Raw genomic sequence first — 27,360 nt, forward strand, 5'->3', positions numbered from 1 at the left:
AGAACTGGGCGGAGCCCTGATTGAAGGCGGGGGGCGGGAGAAGGGGCGAGGAGGACCGGACGCGGTGCGCGTCGTGTAGCAGCTCCCCGACATGCTCCGTTGGGTCCACTCCTGTAGTTTCTCCCAGAGGGGGCTTGGTCTCTCCGGCCTCAGCTTCTTCAAAGTGCCCATCACACTCAGCAGCAGCGGCCGAGGCGGCGCCAAGCCGAGGTCAGTCAAGGGCGTCTGGTGGGCGGCCGTCCTTCGCCCCTCCCCCTCCGGTCCGGCCCTCGACGGTCCTGCCTCCTCCTTGGGCCCGCCCCCTCCCAGGCTGCTCCCTTAAACCCCCTTCCCCAGCCGACTCGCACCCTTCCCCCACCCTTGCTCCTCCCTCCAGGTCGGTTCCGCTCTCCTACAAGCTTCTGGACGGGGAGGCGGCCCGCCCGGCCCTCGTCTTTCTGCACGGGCTCTTCGGCTGCAAAACCAACTTCAACTTTGTCGCCAAGGCCCTAGCCCAGCAGACAGGCCGGAAGGTGCGCTTCCGGGAGAGGCGGGTCCCCCGCGGGAGGCGGGGCCACTTCTCTGCCCTCGCAGCTGGGCCCTGGCTGAGGAGCGGCAGATGTCTCATCAGAAATGAAATGAGAGGTTGATCTTCTGAGGATGGAAGTCGCAGGGCAGACCCAGGCCCTAGGTGGACCCCATTAATTCATGCTTGCATCCAGCCAGTCGTTCATTCGTGTTCTATATTTCCATCAGTGTGCTCACTGAGCTAGGCTCTGCTATCCAAAGTCTAAGCATCAATACCCTCCCCACTAAGGGGACCAGTTACTGCTTGTTCACTAGGGATGACAGGGAGATTACCACCTCTTACAGCAGCCCAACTTGGAAATTCTTGGCATCTGCCTTCTCTGGGATGGCCACCCTGATGAGCCAAACCTTCAGAGACGGGGTTATATTCCTTAGCCTTCTCTTCTCTGGCAGAATGGCCCCAGGTTCTTCTGGTCCTCCTCAGTCTAAGAACTGGGCCTTCTCACCATCTGGGCCCTTTTTCCACTTCAAGATCTCTCCCAGGCTTTCCACATCCCTCAACCTGCAGGTTTGCCCCAAATGTGGATGCCAACGCTGCCTCTCTTTCACCCTACACCCCAGGTGCTGACAGTGGATGCTCGGAACCATGGTGACAGTCCCCACAGCCCAGACATGAGCTATGAGGCCATGAGCCAGGACCTACAGGACCTCCTGCCTAAGCTGGACTTGGTGCCCTGTGTCCTCATTGGCCACAGCATGGGAGGCAAGACAGCCATGCTGCTGGCACTACAGAGGGTGAGCCATCCCTATCCAGGCTTCCTCCAATCCAGTGTAGACCCTGAGTTTCCAGCAGGCAACTTGGGACTCAAATGAGCCTTGGATGGCCAAGTTCAGGATCTGGGAACTATGCCTGAGACACACTGTCTGCCATAAGGCTGGTCCTAAGTCTGGTTCTCTCCCACAGCCAGAACTGGTGGAGCAGCTGATTGCCGTGGACATCAGCCCAGTAGAGACCACATCCAGCTCAGACTTCCCAAGTTACATTGCAGCCATGAGGGCCATAGACATCCCTGATGAGGTGTCCCGTTCCTGTGCCAGAAAACTGGCTGATAAGCAGCTCGGCCCTGTTATCCAGGTAATGCACCCAAGCCCCTAAATGGCTGTGAGGGTTGCGATCTGTCAAGGGAAGAGTGGCAGCCCCTGGCCTTACAAGGGAACACCCCACACAGGACATGGCCGTGCGGCAGTTCCTGCTCACCAATCTGGTGGAGGTAGATGGGCATTTCATGTGGAGAGTAAACTTGGATGCCTTGGCCCAGCATGTGGAGAAGATCTTGGCCTTCCCACCACGACAAGAATCCTACCTTGGGCCTACCCTTTTCCTCCTGGGTGGAAACTCTCAATATGTGCCGTAAGACAGGCTGGTGGTGGGAGAAGCATGCCTTACCCAGCCCCCAGCTTGGGGAGCCTGCCTTGGGGAGGGTTTGGACGTGGGCAGAGAACACCTGAGATCCCAGAAACACTGCTGGGCCTGCGGGTTCATGTGGTTTTCCATCTCTCCCTGCTCTGCCTCCACATCTCTTTTTCTCTGCATCTTCCTACTTTCACCCCTTTGGTGGCCTTGCCTCCGGTGGACAGTCCCAGCCACCACCCTGAGATTAGGCGGCTCTTCCCTCGGGCCCAGATGCAGACCATGCCCAACGCTGGCCACTGGATCCACAGTGACTCTCCACAGGACTTCGTGACTGCCATCCGAGACTTTCTGGCCTAAGAGTTGCTGGCAAGATGGGACATGAGATCCCAGGTTTCAAGGCCCTGCAGACTACTCCACCTTTCTGCACAGAAGGACCTAGGCAAGCACTAAGAGGCTAACAACAAGGGTGCAGTGGTCAGACCTCAAGCTTTAATGAATAAAGACACTGCTTCCAAGGTTCTGGACTGAGCTCTCTCACCGCCAACGTCCCCACCGACCCAGGGGGAATCGGACCCAGGGGGTCCTGGCAGTTCCAGGCTCCACAGGGGCTCCCAGAGCACCTCTGGACTCTCTCTGCAGCTGATTCTCGACCCGCTGCCTCACCAGCTGCTGCATGTCCTCCTGAGGGCAGGAGAGCAGGTTCAGGGCCCATCCTGTACCCTTCTTCCCATGCCTCCCAGACCTGGCCAGCATTCCCACCCTACCTCCCAGGTCTCCACCTCCTGCCTCAGCCTCAGTTTCTCCTCCAGGACCTCCAGCAGCTGGGCTTCCACAGCTCGCAACTTGGCCTTGCATGTGTCCAGCTCAGCCTCCACTGCCTGCTTCCTGCAGGTGGCAGAGAGAGCAGCCTGAGGCTCCAGCCCTGCAGGTCTGGTTCTGGGCCCTGGAGGTGGGCGTGTTTGGCGCCAGCTGCTGCCTTGTGACAAGGTAGGTGTTTTGTGGCTTTCCTTCCAGAAATACCTGACTTGCCCCTCCCCTCCTCTAGCAGGACAGAGCCCTGAGGGTGAGCCACCCGCTGCCATCTACACCATCACAAGCAGGTGCCTCTCACTTGGCAATGGCTTCATCCCGCTCCTGGAGGGCTTGGTCCAGCGACAGCTCTGTCTGGGTGTCCCCCAGTGCTCCAGCTGCTGGGGATTCTGGGCTCCTTGCAGGGTGACAGGTGGAAGCCGTGATCTGGGGCTTGCCTGGATGAGGTGCCCCACTCAGGGTTCTTCCACTGGCTTTAGTCTTGATGCTGATATCAGGAGGGGAAGGATCTGAGACTGTCTGGACCTGCCCCTCACTGCCCCAGTCTCGTGGAACTCTGAGGAGCACAGGAGGACTGTGCTGTGTTGAGAGGGTGGCAGGTGTGGCTTCTGTCTGGCCTAAGGATAAACAGAGGGTGGCAGAGTGTTTGGACATCCCCGGCCCCCACCCCCCACGACCCTGCTCCTGGCCAAAGAGGAAAAGGAGTTCTCACACGATCACCCGCTCCAGAAAAAGACAAGGTAGGTTCAGAAGGGCACTTACCCCTCCAGGGCCCCAGACAGAGAGGGTGGCCTGGTGACCTGGACTCTTGTCAGCAGGGTGGAGCAGGCAGAGGACATGGCCCTTTGCTCTCCCTTCCGGGCAAGGCACTCCCTGTCAAGCCCCACCCCCTACCAGCCAGCCATGCCCCTGCCTCCCCTCCTGGATCTGGAACCCTCCTGCCAGGCCCAGAGCTTCCCTAGCCCTTTCCTGCCCAGTCACACAGGTCCCTCACCCCAAGGGGGCGCTGTACTCACATCAAGAGGTGAAAAAGAAAGGACAGAGCCAGCACTGTTCGAATGCTGAGACGTCGTGTGCCCTAGCCCTCCATCCTGAAGTGTTAGCATCTTGGCATCTTGAATGGCATCATCCACACAACTGTAACCTTAGCCCAGCAGGAAAGAGAAGGAAAAAAGTAACCATTTCTGGCAAATCCCTCCTGACATATTGAATGTCCATCCTTACTAGCATACTGCACATCATTCCAACAAATTCCCCCACATCCTGATCCTTGAGCATAGCTGGGTCTGCTGTGCTCAGCTGGGGGGATGTGGCTCGGTATCCCATGTCGCTGTCAATGTGACCACTGAGCATACCAGTGACATCAAAGGTGTAAAAGCATTTTCCCCATTGAGAGGCCTCTTTGGTAAGGTTATGTCTTGGGGATCAGGTCCTCAGATCAGCCCTGAACAGTATGTGCTTCTCCAGTTCCCCCCAGGAAACTCCCTGCAGACATGACTCCTGGTTCTGCATGGGTCCCTCACCCAGGTATGTCTGCAACAGCCAGACTAACAGTTTGTTTGAACCCCACATGAAGTAGGATCGAACTGCACCCCACCTTTCACTGAGATTTGTTCAGTGTGTTTTGAGAGGCTGCTCTGCCATGATCTAGACAGAACCCCTGCTCTCAGGGAATTCCAAGGCTAGCCTGAATGAAGCATAGATGTAATCAGAAAACGGAGTCTGGGACAGTGGGAGCACAAAAGAGGCCCCTCACACCTCCTCAGTCCCAGAGGGTTCTGCAGGGGCTTGTCCAAAATGAATCCTGCAGGCAGCAGGCAACAGCCAAGAGGAGAGCTAAACACCCCCCCTTTTTTTTCACTATTTAATATTCATTTATTAATTTATTTATTTTGGTATCATTAATTACAATTACATGAGCAACATTATGGTTACTAGACTCTCCCCATCATCAAGTCCCCACCACATACCCCATTACAGTCATTGTCCATCAGTGTAGTAAGATGCTATAGAATCACTACTTGTCTTCTCTGTGTTGTACAGCCCTCCCCGTGCCCCCCTGTACATTATGTCTGCTAAGCTAACACTCTTTGATAGGTGTTTATTTTATTTCAGCTTTTTATTTGGAAACAATTCCAAACTGCTCTTCAGTGTCCAAAATTATATATATATCCTTTTATTAGAGTAAAACAATTTAATGTGGTATCAAACATTGTACCCAGTTGTCACATCTCTCTGGTTTCCCTTAGCCTAGAACAGTTGGCAGTCTTTCTTTGAATTCCATGACCGTGACATTTTTGAGGCTCACAGCCAATTTATTTTGTAGATTGTTCTTCAGTTTGGGTTTGCCCAGTCCTTGCTCATAATGAGACCACTGTTACATATTTTGGGCAAAAAACTATCGCAGAAATGATGCTGTGTTCTCATATCTGATATCGTTTGGAACCATGACTGATGGTATTAATGTTGATCACTTAATCATGATTAGTAAGTATTGCAGAAGGGAAGTACTTTGGGACTATGAAACATGCTTTTCATCCCACTTTCACCCATAGGGCTCAGTATCCATTGATGTTTCTTGGCCAAATTATTACTACAACAGTTCACAAATGGGGAGTTTCTAATTTCGTCATCTCTTCTACACTTTTTATTTGGTGCTCTAAAGAATAACTTTCTCTTCATCCCCATATAGTCATCTATTTATTTATATCAGATAGGTGTAGTTTCCTATTTTATTCAATAGATTATAACTCGTCCCCATGATTTATTCTGATGTTCAAATTGTCCCAGATTTGATCATTGAGTGCCCCTTGCTGACCTCTTCCTCCTCCAGACCCTTATAGTCCCTGTACTTCCCTACCATTGTCTTGTCACTGTCAAGGTGTCTCTCCCACCGGCTCAAGGGCTTCTGAAGGATGCACAGTGCCTGTTACCATTCAACCTGGACACAGGTGCTCAGCAGCTACAGCCTCGGTGAGGCAACACCGGCCTTGCCCAGCAGGTGGCAGCAGTTCCCAATAATGGAATCCAGTGGGCAAGTGATCCACCCCCACCCCCACCCAGCCCGTGGGGTGGAACCACACTCTGTACCCAGGGGCTTGGGAGCTCCCAAATGCCCAGCCTTTCTCTCAGTCCTCCCTTATAGGAACACTACTCATTCAGGCATGCAAGTGTGTACCACTCACTGCACAAACATACTTTCTGTGCCAGCCTTGGGGAATGAACAAGAACATGCCCCAGTTCTTTCCCTTTATATGTCCCCATCTAATGAGGGGACAGACATGTAACACAGGACTGTAAGTGCTATTATCATGGGGATAAGTACAGATCTTTGTGGGACCAGACAGAAGGAACCCAACACTTATTCTTGGGCAGTCAGGGACAGGTGGATCTTGGAGGAGGTGATGTCTAGAAGGGAAGGACTACAAGTCATTGGCCAGGTGTATTGTGGAGAGGAAGGAAACAGAGGAGAGGTCTTCAGGCCTGAGAACTAAGGCATGTGCCAAGGTGTGGGCATTATGGCTGCTCACAGTGGGCAAGGAAGGTGGCTCCAAAGGGTGAGGCAGGGCCAAGATCAAAAGAAAATGAAAAACTATTTTGGGCTATTAGGATTCCCTTCTCCAGGGCAATAGGGAAACCTCTCCACCATGAAAAAGTGGGTGGGGGGGTGGATGCCAATATGGGGCTGCAGATGCATCATTGTCTAGAGTGGGGACAGGCCTTTACACGGCATTGGCCTGAACTGAATATCCATCCATTATCCACACTAAAGATGGGGTGGGAACCACATATGTTATGGGGCTGCCTGGTTCTCATTGGGAATAAGCCCTAAGCTCTCACATTCCCTATCATGGTTGTTCACATTCTTGGCCGTGAACACCTTTCCCCCATTCTCCACCTGGCTACTTCTTACTCATCCTTTAAGCCCCAATTCAAAGGCTCTGCCTCTCTGAACTGGCTTCTGATCCCAGGGAGTCGGCTGCTCTAGGAACCAAAGGCATCATGTGCAGCAGTTTCTCTTTTAGCCCCCGCCATGCTTCTGGCTCCATCTCTGCCCACCCCTCACCCATCACAGAGCATTCCAGCTCCATCTTCAGCTCTTGCTCCTTCCTTTGACCCATGCACGGATGTACACACTCCTGGACTGTGGCCCACAACTTCCATCTCCACCCCAAGACAGGCAACTCCTGCCTCTGAAGTCTCCAGCGGGTGTGCACATTAACCCCTCATTGACTATCTGCATGGCTCCCCTGGAGGGCAGGGCTGGCACCTTTAATGCTCCCTGTCCTGACCTGAACTCCTCCCCTGCCCCCAGATGCCTCCTCCGAACCCCAGCTCTGCTTTTATCTGCTCATTATTAGTCACCAGGGCCTGTTGCTTCTGGTTCATATCTGTCATTGTTTTAATGTTTTACAACATTCTTATTGTAATTGGAATAAAGAATAGTAATATTAAATAAATCTCTTGAATGTGTTTGACCCTCCTCTCCAGCCAGGGTCACGCTTCTGTTCAGTCTCTCTACTGGACACCACAGCAGCCTTCCAGCTGTCAATCATGCTGCTACACGCTCCTCCTTTGATTTAGAAACCATCTGTGTTGCCGCTTCCAGCTTGGGCCTCTCTGATGAATTCCAGACTCATAACGAGCAATGGCCTACTTGCCCTCCCCATTGGGATGTCTAATGAACAATTCAAATTTAGTAGGTCCCAACCCCAAATCCTGATTGATCCCTGCCCCCACCTGTTCTTTCTCCAGTTCTTTCCTCACCATTGCAAAAGACACCCTATTACCAGGTGTTTGGGTCAAAAACCTTGATTCCAGTCTTCCTGGGTTCCTCTCTTTCTCTCAGTTGGCTCTACCTTTAAAATGTATCCAGAGTATGACTTCTTACCACCACCACAGCCATCACCTTTGTTGCTGTTACCTGCATTACTGCCATCACTTTGTAAATAACATCCCTGCTTCCTCCCATGTACCCTTCAGTCTACAGACATTCCAGCTTACAATGGTTCAACTTAATAATTTTTTGCCTTTACAAAGGTACAAAAGCAATACACGTTCAGTAGAAACCAAACATCGAATTTTAAATTTTGATTTTTTTTCCTGGGCTGGGGATATGTGGTAGGATCCTTTCTTGAGATGCTGTGGAGCAGTACTGAACTGCAGCTTTCTGCTATCCATATCTGCTATACAATAACAAGGGCAAACAACCGATATACTTACCATTCTGTTTTTCATTCTCAGTATAGTTATTCAATAGATTACATGAGATATTCAACACTATTATACAATAGATTGTTAGATAATTTTGCCTGTCTGTAGGCTAATGTAAGTGTTCTGAGCATATTTAAGATAGTCTAGGCTAAGCTATGATGACTAGTAGGTTAGGTTAAACGCATTTTCAACTTAACCATATTCTCAACTTATGATGGGTTTGTTGGGATGTAACCCCGATGGTAAATTGAGGAAGATCTGTATTCTCCACCCAGCAATCAAAGCAATCCTGCTAAAGCGCAAGATGGATCATGACCCTCCTCTGCTCAGAACCTTCCTGTGGTTCCCATCCCACTCAGAGTAAAAGCCAAAGACAGTCACTTACAAGTTCTCTCCCTCAGCTTCGCTGACTTCACCCCCTCTGAGTTCTTCCTCACCCACCATGCTCCAGATTATCTTGTCTCTTTGCTGTTTCTCCAATGTGCTAGGAGGCATGCCCCCTGCTGGTGGTCATGCACCTGATGTCCTCTCTGTCCAGAATGCTCTTCCCACAGAGACCTACATGGCTCACTCCCTCACCTCCCTCAAATATTTACTCAAATGCCACCTTCTCAGCAACACTCTCCTTGACCATCTAATTGAAAATTGGAGACCTGCCTCAAACCCAGCACACTCTACCTGTACTTTCCTACTTTATCTTCTCCATAGCATATTATTACTATTAGGTATGTTATTTGTTTATCATCTCTTTCCTCTAGCAGAATGTGGACTCCATGAGACTCCAAAGACTTTTGTCTATCTTTTTTCCTGACCCATCCCCAGCATCTAGAACAATTCAGCATATAGTAGATGCTCAATATTTTTTGATTGAAGGAATGAAAGTCCGACCCTTGATTTCCTCCCCCTTGCCTATACAATAAAGCTTAACATTCTAGGCCTCTCTCACTGGCCTCATCTCCTACCCACCCTCATACTGGAGTGCCAAAACAGGCTCTGAGGTTCTCCAAAAGCTCCCCACTTCCACCCCAGTGGCTCTGGGAAGGCTCCTCTGTCCTGAAAGTGGCTCTGGGAAGGCTCCTCTGTCCTGAATGCCTGTACCTCTCCCTGCTGCAGCCCCACTCCCCCAACATCCAGCCCCAAAGTCACTGCTTCTGGGAAGCCACCCTGGATCCCTCACATTGAAACCATGTCTGTCTTTCCACTACACTAGGAGCACCTTAGGTACAAACAGTGGCCCCAGAGCATGTTTTTCCAGGTAATGTTTGATGAATGAATGAATGAGGGTAAGACCTGGTACCAGAAAGGCAAAGCTCAAGGTAAAGGGCATACATTCATTCTTTATTCATTTTTAATGCTACCATTTAGTATGTATCTCAATGAGTGATGCTTTGGTGTGACACTGGGGCTCTCTGAGGGCCTGAGCTGTGCCTCCCCTTCCTGCCCTCTTGCACAGAGCTAGACACTGGGCTCTGGGGGTGCACCTATGACCTGCCCCACTGATTACCCTGCACACAGGAAAGCACCCTGGACCAAGAGTCATGCAGTACCTTCCCTGCCAATTGTTCCCTGCAACCCTGGGAAAGTCCTTCTCATAGGTGAGTCCTCTGTTAAATGGGGCACCACCAGTGCTTGCTCTGCTGGACACTCCAGGTTGAGGTCTGGACAACTGGAAGACGTGTAGCTGTCTCTCATGCCAAGCCACATCTGTAGTAGCCTTGGGCCAGATTTCCAGGGAAGGAGGGACAGCTGGAACAGTGTCTCCAGCCTGTCTGCCAGCCAGCTAACCTGTGCCCCCAGTCTGGGAGAACTGCCAGGCCCAGACACACTAGCCAACAGGGAGCTGGCCCAGCTCCAGAGCACCTTGGCAGCCCTGGGATAGGAAGGCGGGGTGCTTGGCTTGAGGTCAAGAGGGTCTGGGCCAGGGCACAGAGGGGACAGCTGGGGCAGGGGTGTGTGTCTACTGTCTCAACAAGATACTGGCAGGGACCAGAAAAGGAGCATCTGCTACTGACTATCCTCCACCCCTCCCCCATCCCTCTAAGTTACTGGGAAGATCTTCCCATTAAGATCTATCTTCCCAAGTAACAGAGCTAGTGGGAGAGGGAGCTGGACCCCAGGTTTAGCTGCCCCAGCTTCTAAATAGGAAATAGGTTCTCAGGCCTGGGGCTGGGAGTGCAGGGAAAGGGGAAAGAGAGTGGGCTATAATTTAGATCTCCCTTCCCCAAAGATAGAAGGTCTGGAAACGCCCTACATCCCTCTAGGAGTGCTTTAGTGGAAACTAAAGCAAAAGGGATGGTCACCCAGCATTAAACCCATGAACTGAGAAATCCTGGGGAAAGAGGGGGCTCAGCCTGATCCTGGATAGGATGTTGGCGGAAAGTGGGAAGGGTAGGGCTCAGACGCTGGAATTCACTCTGCAGGAGGTTTTTTGGCTGGAGGAGATTTTTGGAAGGAAGCGCTACAGGTGCCAAGGCAGTAAAATCAAGGAGAGTGAGGGGGAGAGGGGGTTCGAGGGGAGGGGTATGATCTCCAGCAATTCCTCGAGGGACCAGAAAGAGATGCTAAGCAGTTGGGTCGAGGGAGGGTTGGAGCAGGAGCTCCGGAGTCCGATCCCAAGCAGGGATCACACAGTGCTGTGAGCTCAGGAGGACGAGGTTCCTGGCTTTCGATACCCCAGCGCTGAGCGGGGCCAGCGAGCCGGGTCGGCACTGGGCAGGACTGGGCTGGGGGCTGGTCCAGAGTCCCGGGGGCCGGGGCGGGGCTGGGCGGGCTCTGCGCAGCCGCGGGGCGGCCGCCGCGCATGCGGGGCTCATTCGGCTGCTGCCGGCGCCGCTGCCACTCCCGGGAGCATGAAGGACCGAACCCAGGAGCTCCGCACGGTGAGTCCGGTCCCCCGCACGCCACCGCACGCCGCCTGCGCCCAGGCGCTGGCCGCTCCCCGCGCAGCCCCGGCGGCCCCTCCAGCGGCAGCCCCTGCGGCCCCGGCCGGGCGGGAGGAAGCGGTGCGGAGCCCGGGACCCCGACCTCCTCTGGGTCCCGCCCCTCGGACCCACTCGGGGTCACGGACTCGCGTGAGCTCGGCCCCGTTGGCTCCCGGGCTGGCGGCTGGAACCCGGGGTGGCGAATAAACTTTCGGCACCCTTTGTTTTGGCGGGTCGGAGGGGTATTGTCGGATATCGGTGACGGGACCGAACCCTGACTCGCCCTCGGCCCTCGAAGCAGGTCACGTCCCCGCCCCAGCCCCCACGCTGTCCCCTCATCACTGACCCCTCTGCCCCCCCCTTCACCGCAGGTGTAGACTGAGGGCAGGACCGCGTTGGGAAGGGGCCAGGGCGGTCCCCTGCCCAGAGCCCCGCGGCGGGGCGCGCTGCGGAAACCGGGCGATCGGGTGGGGCCGGGCCCCTCCGCGGTGCTGTCTGGCGGGGCGCGCCGCCGCCCCCATCACCTTAAATCACCTGTAGGTTCCATCACCTGTGGCTCACCACCCGGCCGCAATCGGGATCTGCTGCTGTCCCAGGCCCGGGAGGGTCAGACCCGCCAAGGGTCCACCTTCCTGGCTTCCGGGCAGCGCCGGCTGGCATTTCCAGACCTTCCGGGGTTCCCTGGTCTCATTCCGACCTAACCTATTTTTGCACCTGTGTTTTGGGGGCCCCCGGGGTGTGGCTCCTGGGGCGGGGTGTGGGGAGTAGGTGGATGCGCTAGGAGCCCACCCTCTCCCAGCCCTGACCGAGACCCCTGGCCCCTGCTCCTCATCCTCAGGCGCCCCACTTCCCCTGACCTCTGTCATTTACCAGAACTTTAGGCAAATGGAAATTCTGGGGCCTGTGGGGGGCAGTGAAGTGTGAGGAGGGAGCCATCAAGGCTCTAGAAAAGGTTGAGTCTCATCTGGTCGCCTGGCTGACAGCCCCACGGGCAGGCCTCCTCTCCACCCCCAACATTGATCACAAGCCGGTGGGGGACCCTACCTCAGTGGATCCCCAGAACCCATCCCCTGCTGCCCAGCTTGGAGTCAGAGACCTAGGGCCCCTCATATGGAAAGTTTCAAGTGTCCTTTGGGTTTTTGATACCAAGGCTTGACCTCCATGCTCAAAGGCTCCCTAGGTTTGTGCCTAGGTCTCCCCCATTATACCAGGCTTGTCTCCCAGGCAACCTGGAGCAGGCTGCCAGCTCCCACCCCGTCAAACCTGTGTCATTTCTGGCTGAATGCCCAGCCCCGGTGGGTAAACTCCATGGGATTTCAAAGGAAGAAGATGGCCCTTACGTCATATATAATATCTAAGCACTTCCTCCTCCAGCCCTTCTGGTTGCCCTCAAGTTTCCTGAGCTCCGTTGAGTCAGAAAGAATGTTATCTCATCAATGAATGGCCTTGTGATGTTTTTGCTAATGTTTGGGTGCCTGGTGGAGCAGATGAGAGCTGAAACCAAGGGGTCAGAGGTAACACAGTCCTCTACATCCAGCAGGGTCTCTCGTTCATCAGCCTTCATCCTCTCTGCCAAAGGGGAAACTGAGGCACAAGGGACAAGTGGTTTACGTGGTAGATGGTAGAGGGATGGTAGAAAGGGTCTTTGCCTAGTCCTGAAGACAGACACAGGCTTGGCTGGACTGGGGACCCCCAGGAGAGCTTAGGTTGTAGGGTGCTTGAGCCCAGGTATTTTGCTCTGTTATGTGTCTCTGACCCTCACCCCCTGCACCCTCACCCCCTGCACGCCCACATACACACTTACTAGCCGGGGTGGTCCCTTAGATGGTCACTTCTCTGTGAATCCACTAAGGCTTCCTCTGCAGATCCCACCCCTCAAACATTTAGAGCCCTGGAGGCTGCTCGTTGCTGGGTGGCCCTGCCCACTGGGGTTTCTAGCAGCCTTGAGGGTAAGCTGGCAGAAGCCCACACTGGGTGGGGGAGGGTCAGTTTGGTGTGCTACCTCTGGGCCTCGGGTTCCCATCTATGAAGTGGAGATAGAACCCAATGTCTCAGGGCAAGAGGGGTGGGTGGTGACAGGTCTCTTGAGTCTGACTCCTTATCTGGGGGAGCCCTTGAACCACAAGAATCCCCATGGACCAAAAGGCCAGTACTGGCTGGCTGAACAGAGGTGGTGCTTGGGACAGTGGCTTGCACCACCCCCAACCCTCCTTTCCTCCCACCTGCCTCCTCCTTCTCCACCCAACACCACCACATTTGGAAGGAAGGAAAGCAAAGGGAGCTTATTTATAAAAGTCACACTTGGGGAAGGAGCTGGCTTGTTTCCTCAGCGCTCTGCCCAGCCCTCCAGCCTTCTCCATCCCACCTCTCATGGGGCTGATTCTCAGTGTGCAGACACAGTGGGGCCTCAGTGCTCTGAACAGCCTTCAGATTAGAAGGGCAATCCCGAGGCCTAAGAAGGGCAAAGAGTAGCCCAGTCATACAACCAGGGAGACTTGTGGCAAGGTGGCCCCAGGCAGCCCCACCTGATCTGCAGCTGCCTCCTAGCCTCAGTTCGGAGCCTTCGTAGTTTTCTTTCTGAGAATTTCTTGGAGGTCACCCACCCTTCTCTGGGCCCAGAATAGTGTTTATTCACATGCTGGGCCATGTGAGACCCAAAGGACTTGCTGCAGGAGTCAGAGGAGGGAGAGTTGGAGCAGCTAGACCCTGGAAGAAGCCTTCCTGGTGGGACCCTGGAAGAAGCCTTCCTGGTGGAAGAGAACTTGGGATGGCCCAGAAGGAAGAGCTAGATTTAAATGGGAGGAGGGCGGGTGGTCCAGAAGGAGGGGCTGTCACGAGTAAAGGCAGAGAGGCTGGGTAGTTCTGACACCTCTTCTAAAGCAGGGCCTAGCTCCCTGGAGCAGCTGCAGCAGGCCTGGATGGGAAAGCCCACTGCCCCACTTTGCCCACCCGTTCTTCCCCTTTTCTTTCTCATGGCTGGGAAGAGACTGGGGATCCTGGGTCAACACCAGGCAGGTTCATGCCTTATCACTCAATACCCATTTCATCTGCACAGTGGAGCCAGCAGGATCACCTTGCAGAGTGGATGTAACCATAGGTATAAATGTAGACCCAAGGTTGGGTCTCCCTCCTTCCCTCCCATTACCTCCCTGGGGTTTCCCAGAAGAAACAATGGATTTGGGCACTTTGTCATCAGGGGTGCAGCTGGAACAGCCTTCATGGACTAGCTTGGCCAGCCTCCTATCTTGCAAATCAGAAAACTGAGGTTCAGAAAGGGCCAGGAGTTTATCCAATGGCACACAGCACCTGGGGCAGAACCCAGCCTCTTTCCCCGTCCTGAAGCTGCCTCCCCGAACTGCTCTAGGACCTGCTAAGGGGCAGACCCTGTGAGAGCAGGGCTCTGGTGGAGGAGGAGGACCCAGGATGGGGAGAGGCTGAAGGAATCATACTGAGGAACCCCCTTTCATTGAACCCAGCTTGGCCTCGCACACACCCCTGACTCAGTTCTGGGCCTCTCTGCTCTAGTGATACTAACTTTGATTAGTCATTAAAAATAAGGGAGAAAAAAATAGCCCTGGAGGCAGACAACAGCAACTCCTGTTCAACAGGAATGAATCAACTCTGCTGATTGGCCTGCTGCCATCCATCCCCAGAGACAGGCCTGGAGGCTGCTGGCCTCCGTGTCTCTTGGAGGAATCACACTGTTATTTCCGGGAAGATATCCTGGAATCCTGGAGCCACTGCCAGGAGAGACCACCACAGCTGTCTGGCCATCCTAGAGGAAGGCTGAGGGCTTCCCGCCCACCTGTGGCATCTTCTCTTCCTGAAGGAGGTCACAGCAGGGCCTCCCTGCCACCTGTCTCCATTCATGCGTGATTACTCAGGCTGGTGCTGAAACTGAAAGCCCATCCCAGAGGAGGGAGACCAGGCAAGGGTTCTTGCGCCCTGGGGGGAGGGGGTGCAGGGGTAGGGCAGGGAGGGGCCTTAAACAGTATCACCAGCCCCACCCCCATAAATTCTGATTTGGTCTCCTCAGGGTGGACACGAGATTTTGCCAGCCGAGTTCCTAGTTACTTCTTGGTCAGGAGTGTGTCTGGGTGGGGGCAGCCGGCATCCTACTTCCTATTTATTTACTCAGTGTCCAGTGAGAATTTATTAGGGCTCTTGGTTCATCTGGAGGATGTTTCTAGAAAGATGTCATGGCGCTCTGGCCTAGATGTACAGGGGTTACATGGGGCAGCAGAGTCACGAGCCATCAGATTTGCACAAACTGGAGCAAGGATCAGAAGAAATAACAAAGTAAAACAGGAAGAAGGTCCTTCACTGGAGTCTGAAGTCCAGCCAGGTGGACAGTGGTAGGGAAGGGCTTGAGGCTTTCCTCAGCAGGAAGTGCTACATGGTCATCTAAACTGATTTCTGGCTGCATTAACAGAGGTAGACCATGTAAAAAGAGGGAGGGGATGGGTCAGCTCTTTGGCACTGCTTAGACCACAGTCAATAGCAGATTCAGCCTGAACCCTGGACTGTAGACAAGCTTAGCTGAACAAGTCTGGGACAGGGGCTGCACCTGAAGGCCCCAGAGAGGATCTGAAGAGGAGGGAAGGTCAACTTGAGAAGAAAAACCCAGGAAGTGTGTGGATACTGCCTTTGCATCTCTGGCAGGACCAGCCCAGGGAGGGTTCATCAACAGGTTCTTTGTGGCCTGGGGCTGAACCACAGGAAAGGGCAGGACCTCCTAACAGTTGGGGCTGCCCAAGATGGGCAGAAGGCTGGTGAGCTTGCCATCCCAGGAGGTGTGCAAGCTGAGGCTGGAAGCAGAGGCCAAGGTGACCTTTCAGGTTCCTTAGGGCCTGAGAGTCTGTGGCTATGGCTCCGGAAGGGATGTGAATAGAGGGTGAGGGACCAGACGAGCAAGATTCTGACCCTGGAAAGCTGGGGAGGGCTTCCAGGAGGAGGTAGTATCTAAGAATGAGAGAAAAGTCACCTTCCCAGGAGAAGAGATTGCATGAGGAAGGGAGGACAGTAGGTAGGTTGTAGAGGCTGGTCATCGGTGGGATGCACTGGGATCAGATGTCCAGCTGGAGCAGTGAGGTGAAGGGGATGGGTGGGGGTGGAATGTCCTGAGGAAGAAGCTCTTGGACTCGGTAAGGAGCTTCCCTCAGGGCTTGGCTTGGAGCCGCAGCTAGTATGACAAGGCTGTGAGGTCAGGCTGTAAACCTTCCCTTTGGCTTTGGGCCAATCTGAATGCCACCTCCAGTGTGGACCCCAACTCGGGTGCCTCCATCAGTCCCTGGCCTGAGGTGTCCCTTTCCCAGCTCTACCCTCAGATGGACAGCCTGGAGGAGAGCCTCCTGCCAACCTCTGTTAGAGAAACTGCCCGAGTCCAGCCTTCAGCCTTCTGGGGAGGCCATGGAGGTAGCAGGTCAGAGCTGGCTGGATGCCTGGAGAAGATATGCCTTCATTTACTGATGGACAAGCTAAGCCCCAGAGAGGGGCACCAGCCCAGATCCCGGGAGTCTCTGGCAATGACTCATCTCTGGTAACTCAAGTGCCCTTGTCTTTGGCCCTAGCTGGTCATTACTTTCTGGGAGCAGAGCTGGAGAATTCTCCTTCTTACCCTTCCCCAGCCACCCCCGTCATTCTCTGGGCACCTGAAGGACAGGGTGCTGAATGGCAGGAACTCTAGGGGCCACGTCCCACCCTGGCAAGCTCCTCAGGAGGGAAACAGGGCTCCTCCAGGCTGCACTCTGCCTCAGTTTCCCTAAGGAGTGCTTTTCTGGCTCAACCCCTGGATCTGGTACAGTCTAGAAGTGTGCAAATGGCTCCTAGCTGCTCTGTATCTGTCGGTGGGCTTGTGGGGTGGAGGGACCACCTGGTAGCAACCACAGGCACTTGTGGGAGCGACGATTTATTTAGCTGCTGGGGAGGAGGTGTGATCTCTTGAGCGGGGCCCCTCAGAGCTGCCTCCACAGAGCTCCCAAACAACCCCCTCTCTTGGTTGGTCCCACTTTGGTGGGGTAGTGGGACCCTGAGAGCTCCAGAGGCACAGCCCTCTATAGAACACGCTGTGCTTTCTCTCTTTCTCAGCCAGCCCTCCCTGCAGCCAGGCATCACTGTCCCCATTGCACAGAGGGGCCAACAGACCCAGAGGGGAAGCCCCTCAGCCAGTCAGTGTCTGTGCTGCACCCAGAACCTGGGCCCTCCCCTGAAGGCCAGCAGGACCCAACTTCCCCATCCCCTCGGCCTCAGCCTGGCCCCATTGTTGGCCCTGACATGAGAGCATTGAGGAAGAGGCCAATGCTGGGCCAGCTAATGCCTCTTCCCCATGGGGTGCAGCTAAGAAACAAGGCACAACCAGGCCCAAGAAACAGTCTGAGGGGTTACAGACCTGCCCTGGGCATCCTGGCCTTGACTGTGCAGAGGGATCTTGGCCTTGCCAGCACAGCGGGCTGACCCTGGAGACCCAAGGTGTATAAGGCAAGCAGTACTGTGGATGACCAGTACTGGGAAGTCAGGTGTAATTACCCTGCCCCACGATGGGGGTGGCTTTTTGTAGGGCTGCTCCTGGGGCACCGGGGCGGGGCCCGCACTTGTAGCTGAGGCCTAAGGCTAGGTCTCAAGCCAAGTGTCAACATGACTGGCCTCTTGGGCCTGCTGAACCCAGCTGGGCCTGGAAAGAAAGAGGATCAAGGTCCTATGTCAAGACTAGCAAGGAGAGAGCAGATTCCCGAGAGGGCTGAAGGGGCAAAGCGCACACCTCACAGAGCCCCACAGGCAGTATCTCGGACCTGTCGGGGGCTGTGCGATGGCCCCACCTCTGAGCCATCCTCCCTCTTTGGAGGGAGGTAGTGCCCAGGCCTCCTCCTCCTCCAGGACCCTCCCCAGAAAGGCGCTTGGGAACTTTGAGCCCCATCTTAATTAAAACCTTTGGGCCAGGGGAGTAGAAAACACTGGCTTCCACGGGCAGCCTGTCTCAGGCAAGGTCTGTGTGTTAGGGCCACTGCAAGGGGATGAAACCCTGAGGTTTGCTTGTCTGGCCAGCTGTGGCAAGGCCTCCCGAGGCCTCCTAGGGCGAGGGGCCTGCTGGGAGGACCCAGTCCTGTGGAGAAGGGGCAGGCAGCAGGGCAGGGGAAGGAGTCCTGGCCCGGGGGTGGAGACTTGGGGCTGTCACTAATTTGACAGGCAAGGCCTCTCCTTCTGCCGGGTCCCCAGGGGTCATCCCAGTCTCACTGTGGCTGGAGCTGGGGGCACAGCCAGGACTTGTCCCTGCCAAGAAGACGGAGAGGTGCTGGAGCTGCAGGCTGAGAGCCTGCTGTGTATGGATGCCAGACAGTTTAAGGGCCCAGGTCCAGCGGGACCCAGTGGTCCTACCACAGGTCTGCTCTGTGTGCACACCCCCACGTAGGCCAAGGACAGCGATGATGATGATGATGTCACAGTCACCATGGACCGAGATCGCTTCATGGATGAGTTCTTCGAACAGGTGGGAGCCAGCACACCCCATCTCATGACATGCATGGGCAGACCCCAGGTGGCCATGTCCCACCCCTGAGCTAGGTCCAGGGTTCTTACCTGGACCTGGCTTGGCAGCCCACACCAATTAATGAACCCATTGTGAGAGAGAATAGACTGAAGCTCAGAGGGGAGCAAAGTTCAGGCTTGGAGCCGCCCACTCCTTCCCACACAAGTCTAGAAGGATATGTGGAGCAGTTCCACCCGCCCCAGCCTCCTCCTGAGTCCTGACCTCAGCCCCAGTCTGGCAAGCCCTGGTCCCCAGAAGTGTCTTCCCTGGCTTTCTTCTCCTGACCTGGCCTCAGTCCACAGGTGGAGGAGATCCGCGGCTTCATTGACAAGATCTCGGAGAATGTGGAGGAGGTGAAGCGGAAGCACAGCGCCATCCTGGCCTCCCCCAACCCTGATGAGAGTAAGTGTGTAGGTGTGAGGGGCCAGTTTCAGGCCCCACAGGCCTCCGAAGAGGAGCTGCTGGGGAGGGGTTGTGGGCAGCCTCCTGGCACCCCAACAACCTTCATTGTCAGCCAGCTGAGGAGTACCTGGGCAAGCGGATGAGGGCTGTGGGAAGCCTGAGGAAATAGCTGGCCCAGGCCCAGGGTGGAGGTCAGTGCCCAGTGCCACCCGCTGGACCTGGTCTCGTGCAGACTTGCATGGAGGGAGAGGCAGCCCTTCTCAGGCCTGGGTGGGTCAGGTGGCCACCCCCTGCCCACCCCCAGGTAAGCTGGTTGTTTTCTAAGGCCCACGGGCTGGCTGCAGCACTCGGATTCTGGGAGGGAGCTGCTTCTGATCAATAGGCAGTTTCTCAGTCCAGCCCCTCCCTCTCCGTTGCCTCCAGGGGAGCAGATGGCAGCTCTGAGGCTCAGCGCTGTGGGAGGGCAAGCCGGCCAAGCAGGCAGAGCTTCTGGAAGGAGCTGGAGCCCTGGCACCTGGCCAGTGGTACCCTAGTGCCAGGCATTCTCAGGGCTCCAGAAAGCCACCTCTCTCCCTCCTCACAGGGAGTCTGTGTGTGTCTGCAATCCATTTTGTCCCCAGGCAGGTTCCCCTGGCCTGGTTGTCACAATTCCTGTTGAGGTGTTGATAACCATGCTGTCCCGTGCCATGCTGACAGCATGCAGGGGCGAGATCCCCTCCCTTGGTGGGAGCTCCCCCTCAGCCCCAGGCAGACAGGGGGCCGGCAACCTGGACTCACTAGACTGGGCATGTGCCAGCTGCTCCTCTCCTCCAGCTCACCTCCTCTCCAGCTTCCCCAGCTCCTCTGGGAGGCCCCAGCCTGTGGGCCTGTAAGAAAACACCAGGAGGGTGCAGCCCTGCTGCCTCCAAGTGGCCAAAGGGAAGTGTCCAGGGCTTGATTTCAGTCTCATCTCCAACACTGCCTCCCAGTCCACAGCTCCTTAGCCTTGAGGCAGTGCCAAGCCGACCAAGCCTGGTGCCAGGCCCTCAGAAGACAAAATGAGTCAGTGGCGAGCTGGGGAGATTGTCCCAGGAGGGGTGGAGAGAGAGGGACCACCCAAAGCAGGGCATCCATACATCTGATAAAGTCCTTACTTTGCCCCTGCCCAGAGATTTGCCTGGGGTGGCAGCATGTGATGTGGTATGTCTTTGTGCCTGTGTGTGTATCAGGGTCAGTGTGTGTCTCCATGTGGATCACTTCTGGTTGTGTAGATCACTCTGTCCTCTTGTCCATCCCACTCCTGGAAGGGGGCTGGCTGTGGGAGCAGATACTGTCAGCAGCGGGGCAGTGGCCTATCCCTGATGGAAGGCAGGTGGGCTTGGGGCTATGGAGTTGCCCAGCTCCCCTTCTTGTCTCCCATGTGCCACCAGCAACCCTTCTCTCCGTGCCATTCAGTCAGTAGCAACCAGTTCAGGATCACCGCTGAGAGTGGAGCCGTCAGGCTGGCTCGTGGTCGACAGTGTGGGCTAACAGGCAACCCCATGGGGAGGGTCTCCCTGTTGAGTGTTCTAGGGCAGAGGTGGAGCAGACCCACAGAGAAGTCAAGGGAAAGACGGCAGTGAGTGGGGGTGGGGGGGCTTTCCTGGGCCAACGCTTACTCTGCCTTCTCTGGGTGCTGCCATCCGGGCTGGGCTATTTTGGGTTCGAGCAAAAGAGGCTGAGTCGTCAGAGCAGCTGGTAACCAAGTTTTCCTTTGTTCCTATGAATAAGGCACCCTCCTCCGCTCCTCAAATCCCCCCTCTCCTTCACCCACGTTCTACTTGGGAGGTGGGCCCCACTTGATCAACCCCTGTAAACACCCCTCCCCAGACCCCTATAGGAGAAGCCCCAGCCCCCACCCCAAGCAGCAGGGCGACGGGGATGAGAAAGGCCACAGCCAAGAGCTCTGCCATGGTTTCTCCAGGGGTGCAGTCCTGGGGGCTGCCCTGAGGCTGGGTCATTACCAGGACCCTTTGATCCACCCAGCACCCCAAAAGGAAGCAGCCATCTTGCCCCACTTTGCCAGCCAACCCCTCACAGGAGTGCACTGGGCATCCTCCTGGCTTCTGCCAGATTTGGAGGAATGGTTCCAGTTGGAACAAGTGCCAGAGATACTATGTCACCACTTACCCCTACCTTTACCCTTGTAAGCCCAGCTCCTGGCCACTCCAGGCCAGGTCTACCCCAGGGGACCCACTTCTTTGAAGCTTTTCTCCATCAGCTCCAGCCAGGCCCCATGCATCCCACCCCCATCTCCCTGCTGGGCCATTAGCATTTGGCCTCTACTGAGCTCAGCACCTGTGGGAGACAGGAATTTGGGAAAACAAGGTCTGCCCCACCCAGGGTACTCCATGGGGGTGCTGGCTTCTGCCTCCCTGGCCCACAGCCCCATCACTGTATTGGCTGGACACTTGGTCCCCTGACCCGCCAGGTAATGCTAGGTGAGCTGCACCCCCACACCCTCAGCTCAGGCAAGTATCAAGTAACCATTCCCCAGTGCCAACTCTAGCATCGCCAGCTGCTCCACAATTATTTCTGCCTTAAATTTAGACCCATCTGTTATCTGCAGGGGGTGGGAGAGGCAGCAGAGGAAGAAGGGAGGCTCCTTGGAAAGCAGCATGAGAAGGGGTGAGGCTGCATGCAGCTGATGTGGCCCTGGTCCAAGACCAGAGGGACAGGCAGGGCCCTAGCCAGGGGAAGAGGGGAGACCCAGGACCCAGGGCTGCCTAGAGCCCCTTGCTGGGCTCCCTGTGCTGGAGGCTGAGCCTGCACATCAGGCAGTGGAGAACCCAGAGTCCACCCGCCACCCCTTCTACCTCCCCAGAGACGAAGGAGGAGCTAGAGGAACTCATGTCTGACATAAAGAAGACAGCAAACAAAGTCCGTTCCAAGTTAAAGAGTGAGTCTGGGCTCCAGGCCTTGTCTGGGGCGTGGGGGGCACTCAGGCCTCTTTCTCCAAGCAGGGGTTTCACAAACACTGGGGGTCCACCGAGTCTTGCTCTCCTTTGAGGGTGCCATCGTGTGCCCATTCACTCATACCACCTGGCAAGGCCCATGTGTTCCGGGCGCTTGGCTGGGCCTCGGGACAGACGCATGAGGTTTCGTCATGGGAGAGTCCCCCTCTGGGCATTCCCCCCACTTCAGCTGCAGAGGGTTAAAGGAGTGGCCAGCACCACCTGGTGCAATGCAGAAGCCCCCTGTGCCTTTGTGAGCTCAGGTGTGTGCACCCCAGGAATGTACAGGCCTAGGGGCCATGAGCCCTATGGGTTTGTGGCCACCCGGCCCTCCCACTCTGGGCATGGCACCTTGTTGGGTGCACAGCCTTCCTGAGCAGGAGGGAGACGGGGTGGGCCTGCGCCACCAGGCCTAGCACATAGTAGGAGCCCACACACCCAGCTTGGTGTGTGCCAAGGCCTGACGTGTGGATGTGCATGTGTTTACCCACATGATGCCTGGAAGCGCCCTTGGTGGACCCTTGTCCATTGGAACCCCGTGCCCCCTTCCTCTGATTCCCATGTGACCCCCCACTCACAGACTTCACAGGAACCCTCCAGGGGAGGTCTTGGGCCAGGTCCTGGGTATGTGGGTAGGGGGGCAGTGGTGAATGGGGGCAGGGTACGGCTCAGAAGCCATCTGTTGTCCCAGGCATCGAGCAGAGCATCGAACAGGAGGAAGGCCTGAACCGCTCGTCTGCTGACCTGAGGATCCGAAAGACACAGGTCTGGGCCCGGCTGGAGGCGCCTGAGGTTCTAGGGTCAGGTAGGGCTGGGCCTAACTCCTGCACCCCTATCTCGAACCCCCAGCACTCCACACTGTCTCGCAAGTTTGTAGAGGTCATGTCAGAGTACAATGCCACGCAGTCGGACTATAGAGAACGCTGCAAGGGCCGCATCCAGAGGCAGCTGGAGATCAGTAAGCCGAGGGGGTGGGGCTGGAGGGTGGAGCCAAGGTGAGGGGCGGGGCTCAGTGTGACCCCTGCCCGCAGCTGGCCGGACCACGACCAGTGAGGAGCTGGAAGACATGCTGGAGAGTGGGAACCCGGCCATCTTTGCCTCCGGGGTGAGTGTGGCCCAGCCCCCTCCCACAGGGACCCCTGGGGTGTGTGCAGTGCTGGGTCTGGGTGGTAGTGGGACACAGCTACTTCGTAAGGCAGGTTTTAGAGAGGGCTGAGTCCCGGAGAGGGGAAGGGACCAGACCGAGGTCACATAAATGTTAGTGGCAAGGCTGGAATTAAAGACACCTGCCTCTTGGTTCATCCCAGCTGGGTCCACTTCCCTGCTGCCCCTGCCCATTTGCCACAGCCAGGGCGTTCCTTCCGCCATCCTCAGAACCCTTTTCCTCTCTTGGGGGACACATCTTTGGTCGTCTCTATGTGCAAGTGAATTTTGAGCGGAGGGTGGGTGGGCTTCCTGAAGGTGGCACACAGGGTGGGAGGCAGCTTGGAGTTGTGGGGTCCAGGAGGAGGGAGGGGAGGGGCAGTGATGTTCAGTGTGGGAGGGAGAACGGGAGGATGGCCCGGGAGAACAGCAGTTCAGGGCCTGGCCCTTGGGGCGGTCAGCAGGGTCTACAACCTGGCCATGAAAACTACCACTTACTGAGCAGTTGCTGTGCCACAGGCACAGGTGGGCAGTATGTAGCCCCATATACAGGTGGGAAGTCTGCTGTCTCAGAGAAATGAAGTCATAGAACCAGTCAGGAGGTGGGGGGAGGGCTGGGCAAAGGAAGCTGTGGCCCATCCCAGCTGCCTTCTCCCTTGGCCTCCTGCCGGCCTGGTCCTAGTCCCTGTCCCCCGCCCCCACCCAGATCATCATGGACTCCAGCATCTCGAAACAGGCTCTGAGCGAGATAGAGACACGGCACAGCGAGATCATCAAGCTGGAGAACAGTATCCGTGAGCTGCACGACATGTTCATGGACATGGCCATGCTGGTGGAGAGCCAGGTGAGTGCCCGGGCCACTCCTCTCCAGCCTGCCTCAGCGCCAGGGCTGCACTAACCCCTGCCCTTTTTGCCCAACACGCTGCCCTGCCTGGGAGGGACCGAGTCTCCAGGTAACTAACTGCCTGCTGTTAAAAACTGCCTCAAGGGCCCTGCCCCCCTGAAGGACCCTCTCCTCTGCATGGCTCTGCCACCAGGCCCCCGACGCTGCATGGCTCTGCTTGGCCCTCCAGGACCCCAGGCCCTGCATGACCATATTCACCTACACCCAGCCTTATCCTGTCTTATTCACTCACTACCAGCTGTTGTCACCTGGGCCCTGTGGATGGGCACTTTTCTAGCTGGAGGTACAGTGGTGACCAGGACAGCTGAGGGCCTGCTTCCTGAAGCTGATGTCTGTTGGGAGAAAGGGCAGGACAAGTGAGTGACAGTGGGGTATCCTGCAGCTGTGCAGGGGTTAGGGGGCAATGTGGTAAAGTAGTGGTTCTCCAACTTGAAAGTGCCAAAGAATCACTTGGAGGGCTCCTAAGTTTCTTTGTCCCCATTCCTGGAGATGGATAGGTCAGAGTAGGTAGGTCAAACTCGTGAATTTGCATTTCTAACAAGTTCAAGGGTGAGGTTAATGCAACTAGTCCTTAAGCAGCACCTGAAGGAACACTGTGACAGAGTACCTGCGGTGGCCACTATGGGTGGGGAGGACAGAGAAACCTCTGAGGAGGTGGCATTTGAGCTTTGAAGACTTCCAGGGGAAGAGTGGAGAGCTGGCTCGGCAGGGGGCCAGCAACATCCCAGTCCTGAGACTGACCAAGAGCCTGGCTTATTGGAGGAGCAGGAGGTCGCTGGGTGGCTGGAGCCCAGGGTGGCTGCCCGTGAGGTAGATGTGGGGGACTTGGTAGTGGTGCTGGACTGGAGGGTCATAAGTGTGGGAGTTGGCATGACCCAAGAGGAAGCAGCAAGGCCATGAGGAAGCCATTGCTGCCATCTGGGTGAGAGATCAGGGTGATGTGAACGCGATTGGGAGCTGTGAACTTGGAGAAAGTGGTCATTGTCAGACGCTGCTGCTGGGAGTTGTGGGTAGTGTCACTGAGTGGCCTCTGTGGGCTGCCTGGGACCCAAGAGGGCTATGGGGCTGGGTAGGGGCATCTTAAAGGTTGAATCCCAAAGACAGAGCTGGACAGAACCATTGTGCCTAGAGAGGATGGAGTAGAGGGTTCGCTGTGACCACTTTGGGAGCTCTGGCCAGACTCCAGCCAGCCCACACCTGGCCCTGCCTTCCTGTGCCTGGCTCCATCCTCTGGCCCCAGGGGTCAGGGCCCCAGCTGAGAGTGCTCTGCATGGCCCCCACCCCTCTGGCTGAGGCCGCATGGCCAGTTCCTCCCCAGCATGGCTGCTCTGCCGGGAGAGGTGGGAGCTGCCCAGAGCTCTGGGCCCAAAGGACACAGGTGAGAAGCTGTACCCCATCCTCCTCACACACACACCCCTTTACTCTCTCTCCCCTCAGGGTGCTTTCCTGAAGTCCTACCTTGAGCCCCCTCCTGGTCCTGAGGGGCGCCCTCTGGAACTCTGGTGCCTGGGCCCTGCAGGGGGAGATGATTGACAGGATTGAGTACAACGTGGAACATTCTGTGGACTATGTGGAGAGGGCCGTGTCTGACACCAAGAAGGCTGTCAAGTACCAGAGCAAGGCACGCAGGGTGAGCAGCCCCAGCCCTGAGCTCCCATCCCCCATGCACCCATTGAAGTCCCCATCCTGTCACAGTCCCTCCCCCGCCTCTCAGCTCTGAACAGAGCTCTCACCCCTCTCCCAGGCCTTCTGCTCCCCATAATAACCACTTCCCTAGACCCTTTTGGGGCTGTCACCCTCCCCCAATTCCATCCCCAACTCTCATGCCCCTTCTCAAGGCCCTCAGCCCCTTCACCCTCATGTATACATAGCAGCTCCCCACCCCCCCAGCCCCTCCCGTGAGCTGACTGAGGCTTCTCCTTCCTGCCTCCCTGGCGCAGAAGAAAATCATGATCGTCATCTGCTGTGTGGTCCTGGGCATTGTCATTGCCTCCACCTTTGGGGGAATCTTCGGGTAGGAACCAGCCCACCCGCCACTCTGAATGGTTCACCCTGAGGAGGCCCCCTGGCTGCTGCTACCTTCTGACTCGGAGCCCCCTCCTTCCCACCCTGTACTGCTCCTTTCTCTGCCACAGGGCCCTTCATACCTACCCTGCCCTGAGCCATCGTGTGCATGATCTTTGTAAATGTGTGTGTCCAGAAAGGCAGAGTGAAGCTAGGTTGGGAAACAGCTGGAGGGGCAGGGATGGGTCAGCAAGGGACAACACTCAGGCCCCTGGCCCAGGCCACCTTGCCCTTCCCAGGCAGGGCTGCCCAGGGTGTCCTCACCCTACTTCCTCTGCCTTCGGTAATTCCATTCCAGCCTGGGTCTGCTCTCTTCTGGGATCAGCGCTCTCTTTAGACCCCCACCTTGCCTCCTATTGACCAGCCCATCTGCCTTGACCTCTGTCCTCTCTAGCTGTCCCCATAAGCTGAGCCCCCTGAGGGGTGGGGGCCAGCTGGCCACATGGTGCTGCTTTTCAGGTTAGGTGAAGGGTGGCCCTGAGAGGCAGCCCAGCCCTAAGCCTCTAAGAGCCAGTCACTGCCAGGGAGGCAGGTGAGGCAGGTGCCGTGGCCCTATCAAGACCAAGCTCCCTCCCTGCCAAGGGGCAGAGTCCTCTAGGTCTTGGCTGCCTCAGCCTCCCTTCCCACATTCCTGCTGTCCCAGGAGCAACCCCTCTGGGCTATGCTTGAGCCCAGGTAACATTCTGGAAGAGGCCATCTGGTTGCCTGGTCTCTAGCTGCCCTTGAGCTGGGGAGACAAGAGCAGGCCCCAGGCCTTTGCTGGGGCAGAAACCCACAGCCTGGGCCAGCCACTCTCCCTGGCAGTCCTTGGTCAAGTTCTCAAGCCATCGTATGTTGCATGTGTGGGACAGTGTCCCTGCTCTCTTGTGCTCTGGGAAGTCAGATCTCACTTCAGGCTTGCAATCACATCCCACCCTTACTGTCCCCGTTGATGTGCCACATGGGTGTCAGGTGTCTTGGATGCAGTATTCAGCAGCCAGCCGGAGAGGAGCACCTTTCTCCTCCCCACCATCTCTGGGCTTCTCAAATCAGAAACGTGCCCCTACCCCAAGACCCTTCTTCCTCAGCAGGCAGAGTGTGCATGCGAGTACATGCAGGGCATGGGGCCGCGTCTGCCCAGCCGCCTCAGCTCGCTCCTGCCCAGTGACTGACCATGGTCTGTGCTGCCTTTCACAGCAGCTCTCCCCTCGACCCCTTCACCAAAGGTCTTGGTATAACCAGCTGCCCATTTTGTGAAATTTTTATGTAGAATAAACATTTGTATCTGTACCACGCCTCTGCACTAGATCTTTGCTGTTGTAATGCCATGAGAACTTGAGGGTGTGTGGCCCTAAAAGAGGTTTGGAGGCAAAGCATCCCAACCTCCCCCTCAGCCTTCACCTGCCAGCCCCTTCAGCCCCTCTGCCACAGCCCTGAATGTCTGCACCTGTTCTGCACTGCAGGCCCACATCTACCACTGGATGCCCCCCGTATGGGCCTACTGACAG

The 27,360-nt window shown here is 56.2% G+C and overlaps 2 protein-coding genes across 7 annotated transcripts; both read left to right on the plus strand.

Annotated features, from left to right (window-relative positions):
- Nucleotides 1-13: 13 nt before the first annotated feature.
- ABHD11 (abhydrolase domain containing 11) lies at nucleotides 14-4,948 on the plus strand. Of its 3 annotated transcripts, none has more exons than XM_017662528.3 (6): nucleotides 14-210; nucleotides 377-512; nucleotides 1,129-1,302; nucleotides 1,472-1,642; nucleotides 1,737-1,918; nucleotides 2,192-4,948. In XM_017662528.3, the coding sequence occupies exons 1-6, from the start codon at nucleotides 92-94 to the stop codon at nucleotides 2,250-2,252; spliced, it is 843 nt and encodes a 280-aa protein (XP_017518017.1). In that variant the 5' UTR covers nucleotides 14-91; the 3' UTR covers nucleotides 2,253-4,948. The 3 variants fall into 3 exon arrangements, with proteins under 3 accessions (XP_017518017.1, XP_036858816.1, XP_036858814.1); XM_037002919.2 differs by having other exon boundaries at nucleotides 16-210; nucleotides 2,146-4,948; XM_037002921.2 differs by lacking the exon at nucleotides 1,737-1,918 and having other exon boundaries at nucleotides 2,146-4,948.
- A 5,786-nt stretch (nucleotides 4,949-10,734) lies between these two features.
- Nucleotides 10,735-27,149, plus strand: STX1A (syntaxin 1A). Of its 4 annotated transcripts, none has more exons than XR_005057155.2 (10): nucleotides 10,735-10,824; nucleotides 18,272-18,349; nucleotides 18,691-18,790; nucleotides 21,633-21,707; nucleotides 22,454-22,527; nucleotides 22,612-22,720; nucleotides 22,794-22,867; nucleotides 23,612-23,749; nucleotides 24,048-24,165; nucleotides 25,247-25,439. XR_005057155.2 is itself a non-coding variant. In XM_037003040.2 (10 exons), exons 1-10 carry the CDS (start codon nucleotides 10,795-10,797, stop codon nucleotides 25,825-25,827), a joined length of 867 nt encoding a protein of 288 aa, XP_036858935.1. In that variant the 5' UTR covers nucleotides 10,735-10,794; the 3' UTR covers nucleotides 25,828-27,149. The 4 variants fall into 4 exon arrangements, 3 of the variants coding, with proteins under 3 accessions (XP_036858935.1, XP_036858936.1, XP_036858937.1); XM_037003040.2 differs by lacking the exon at nucleotides 24,048-24,165 and adding an exon at nucleotides 25,750-27,149 and having other exon boundaries at nucleotides 25,329-25,439; XM_037003041.2 differs by lacking the exon at nucleotides 24,048-24,165 and adding an exon at nucleotides 25,700-25,837 and having other exon boundaries at nucleotides 25,329-25,439.
- The last annotated feature ends 211 nt before the right edge of the window (nucleotides 27,150-27,360 follow it).

This window comes from Manis javanica, chromosome 10 (assembly GCF_040802235.1).
Source record: "Manis javanica isolate MJ-LG chromosome 10, MJ_LKY, whole genome shotgun sequence".
In the NCBI taxonomy this organism is placed as follows: Eukaryota; Metazoa; Chordata; class Mammalia; order Pholidota; family Manidae; genus Manis; species Manis javanica.

Excerpts from the sequence above, each read along its gene's own strand:
- ABHD11 (XM_037002919.2), top strand. The coding sequence starts at position 92 with ATGCTCCGTTGGGTCCACTCCTGTAGTTTCTCCCAGAGGGGGCTTGGT. Across the intron at positions 513-1,128 it reads CCCAGCAGACAGGCCGGAAG|GTGCTGACAGTGGATGCTCG; the intron begins GTGCGCTTCCGG and ends CCTACACCCCAG. Across the intron at positions 1,643-1,736 it reads AGCTCGGCCCTGTTATCCAG|GACATGGCCGTGCGGCAGTT; the intron begins GTAATGCACCCA and ends CACCCCACACAG.
- STX1A (XM_037003040.2), top strand. The coding sequence starts at position 10,795 with ATGAAGGACCGAACCCAGGAGCTCCGCACG. Across the intron at positions 22,721-22,793 it reads CCAGAGGCAGCTGGAGATCA|CTGGCCGGACCACGACCAGT; the intron begins GTAAGCCGAGGG and ends CCCTGCCCGCAG. Across the intron at positions 23,750-25,328 it reads CCATGCTGGTGGAGAGCCAG|GGGGAGATGATTGACAGGAT; the intron begins GTGAGTGCCCGG and ends TGGGCCCTGCAG.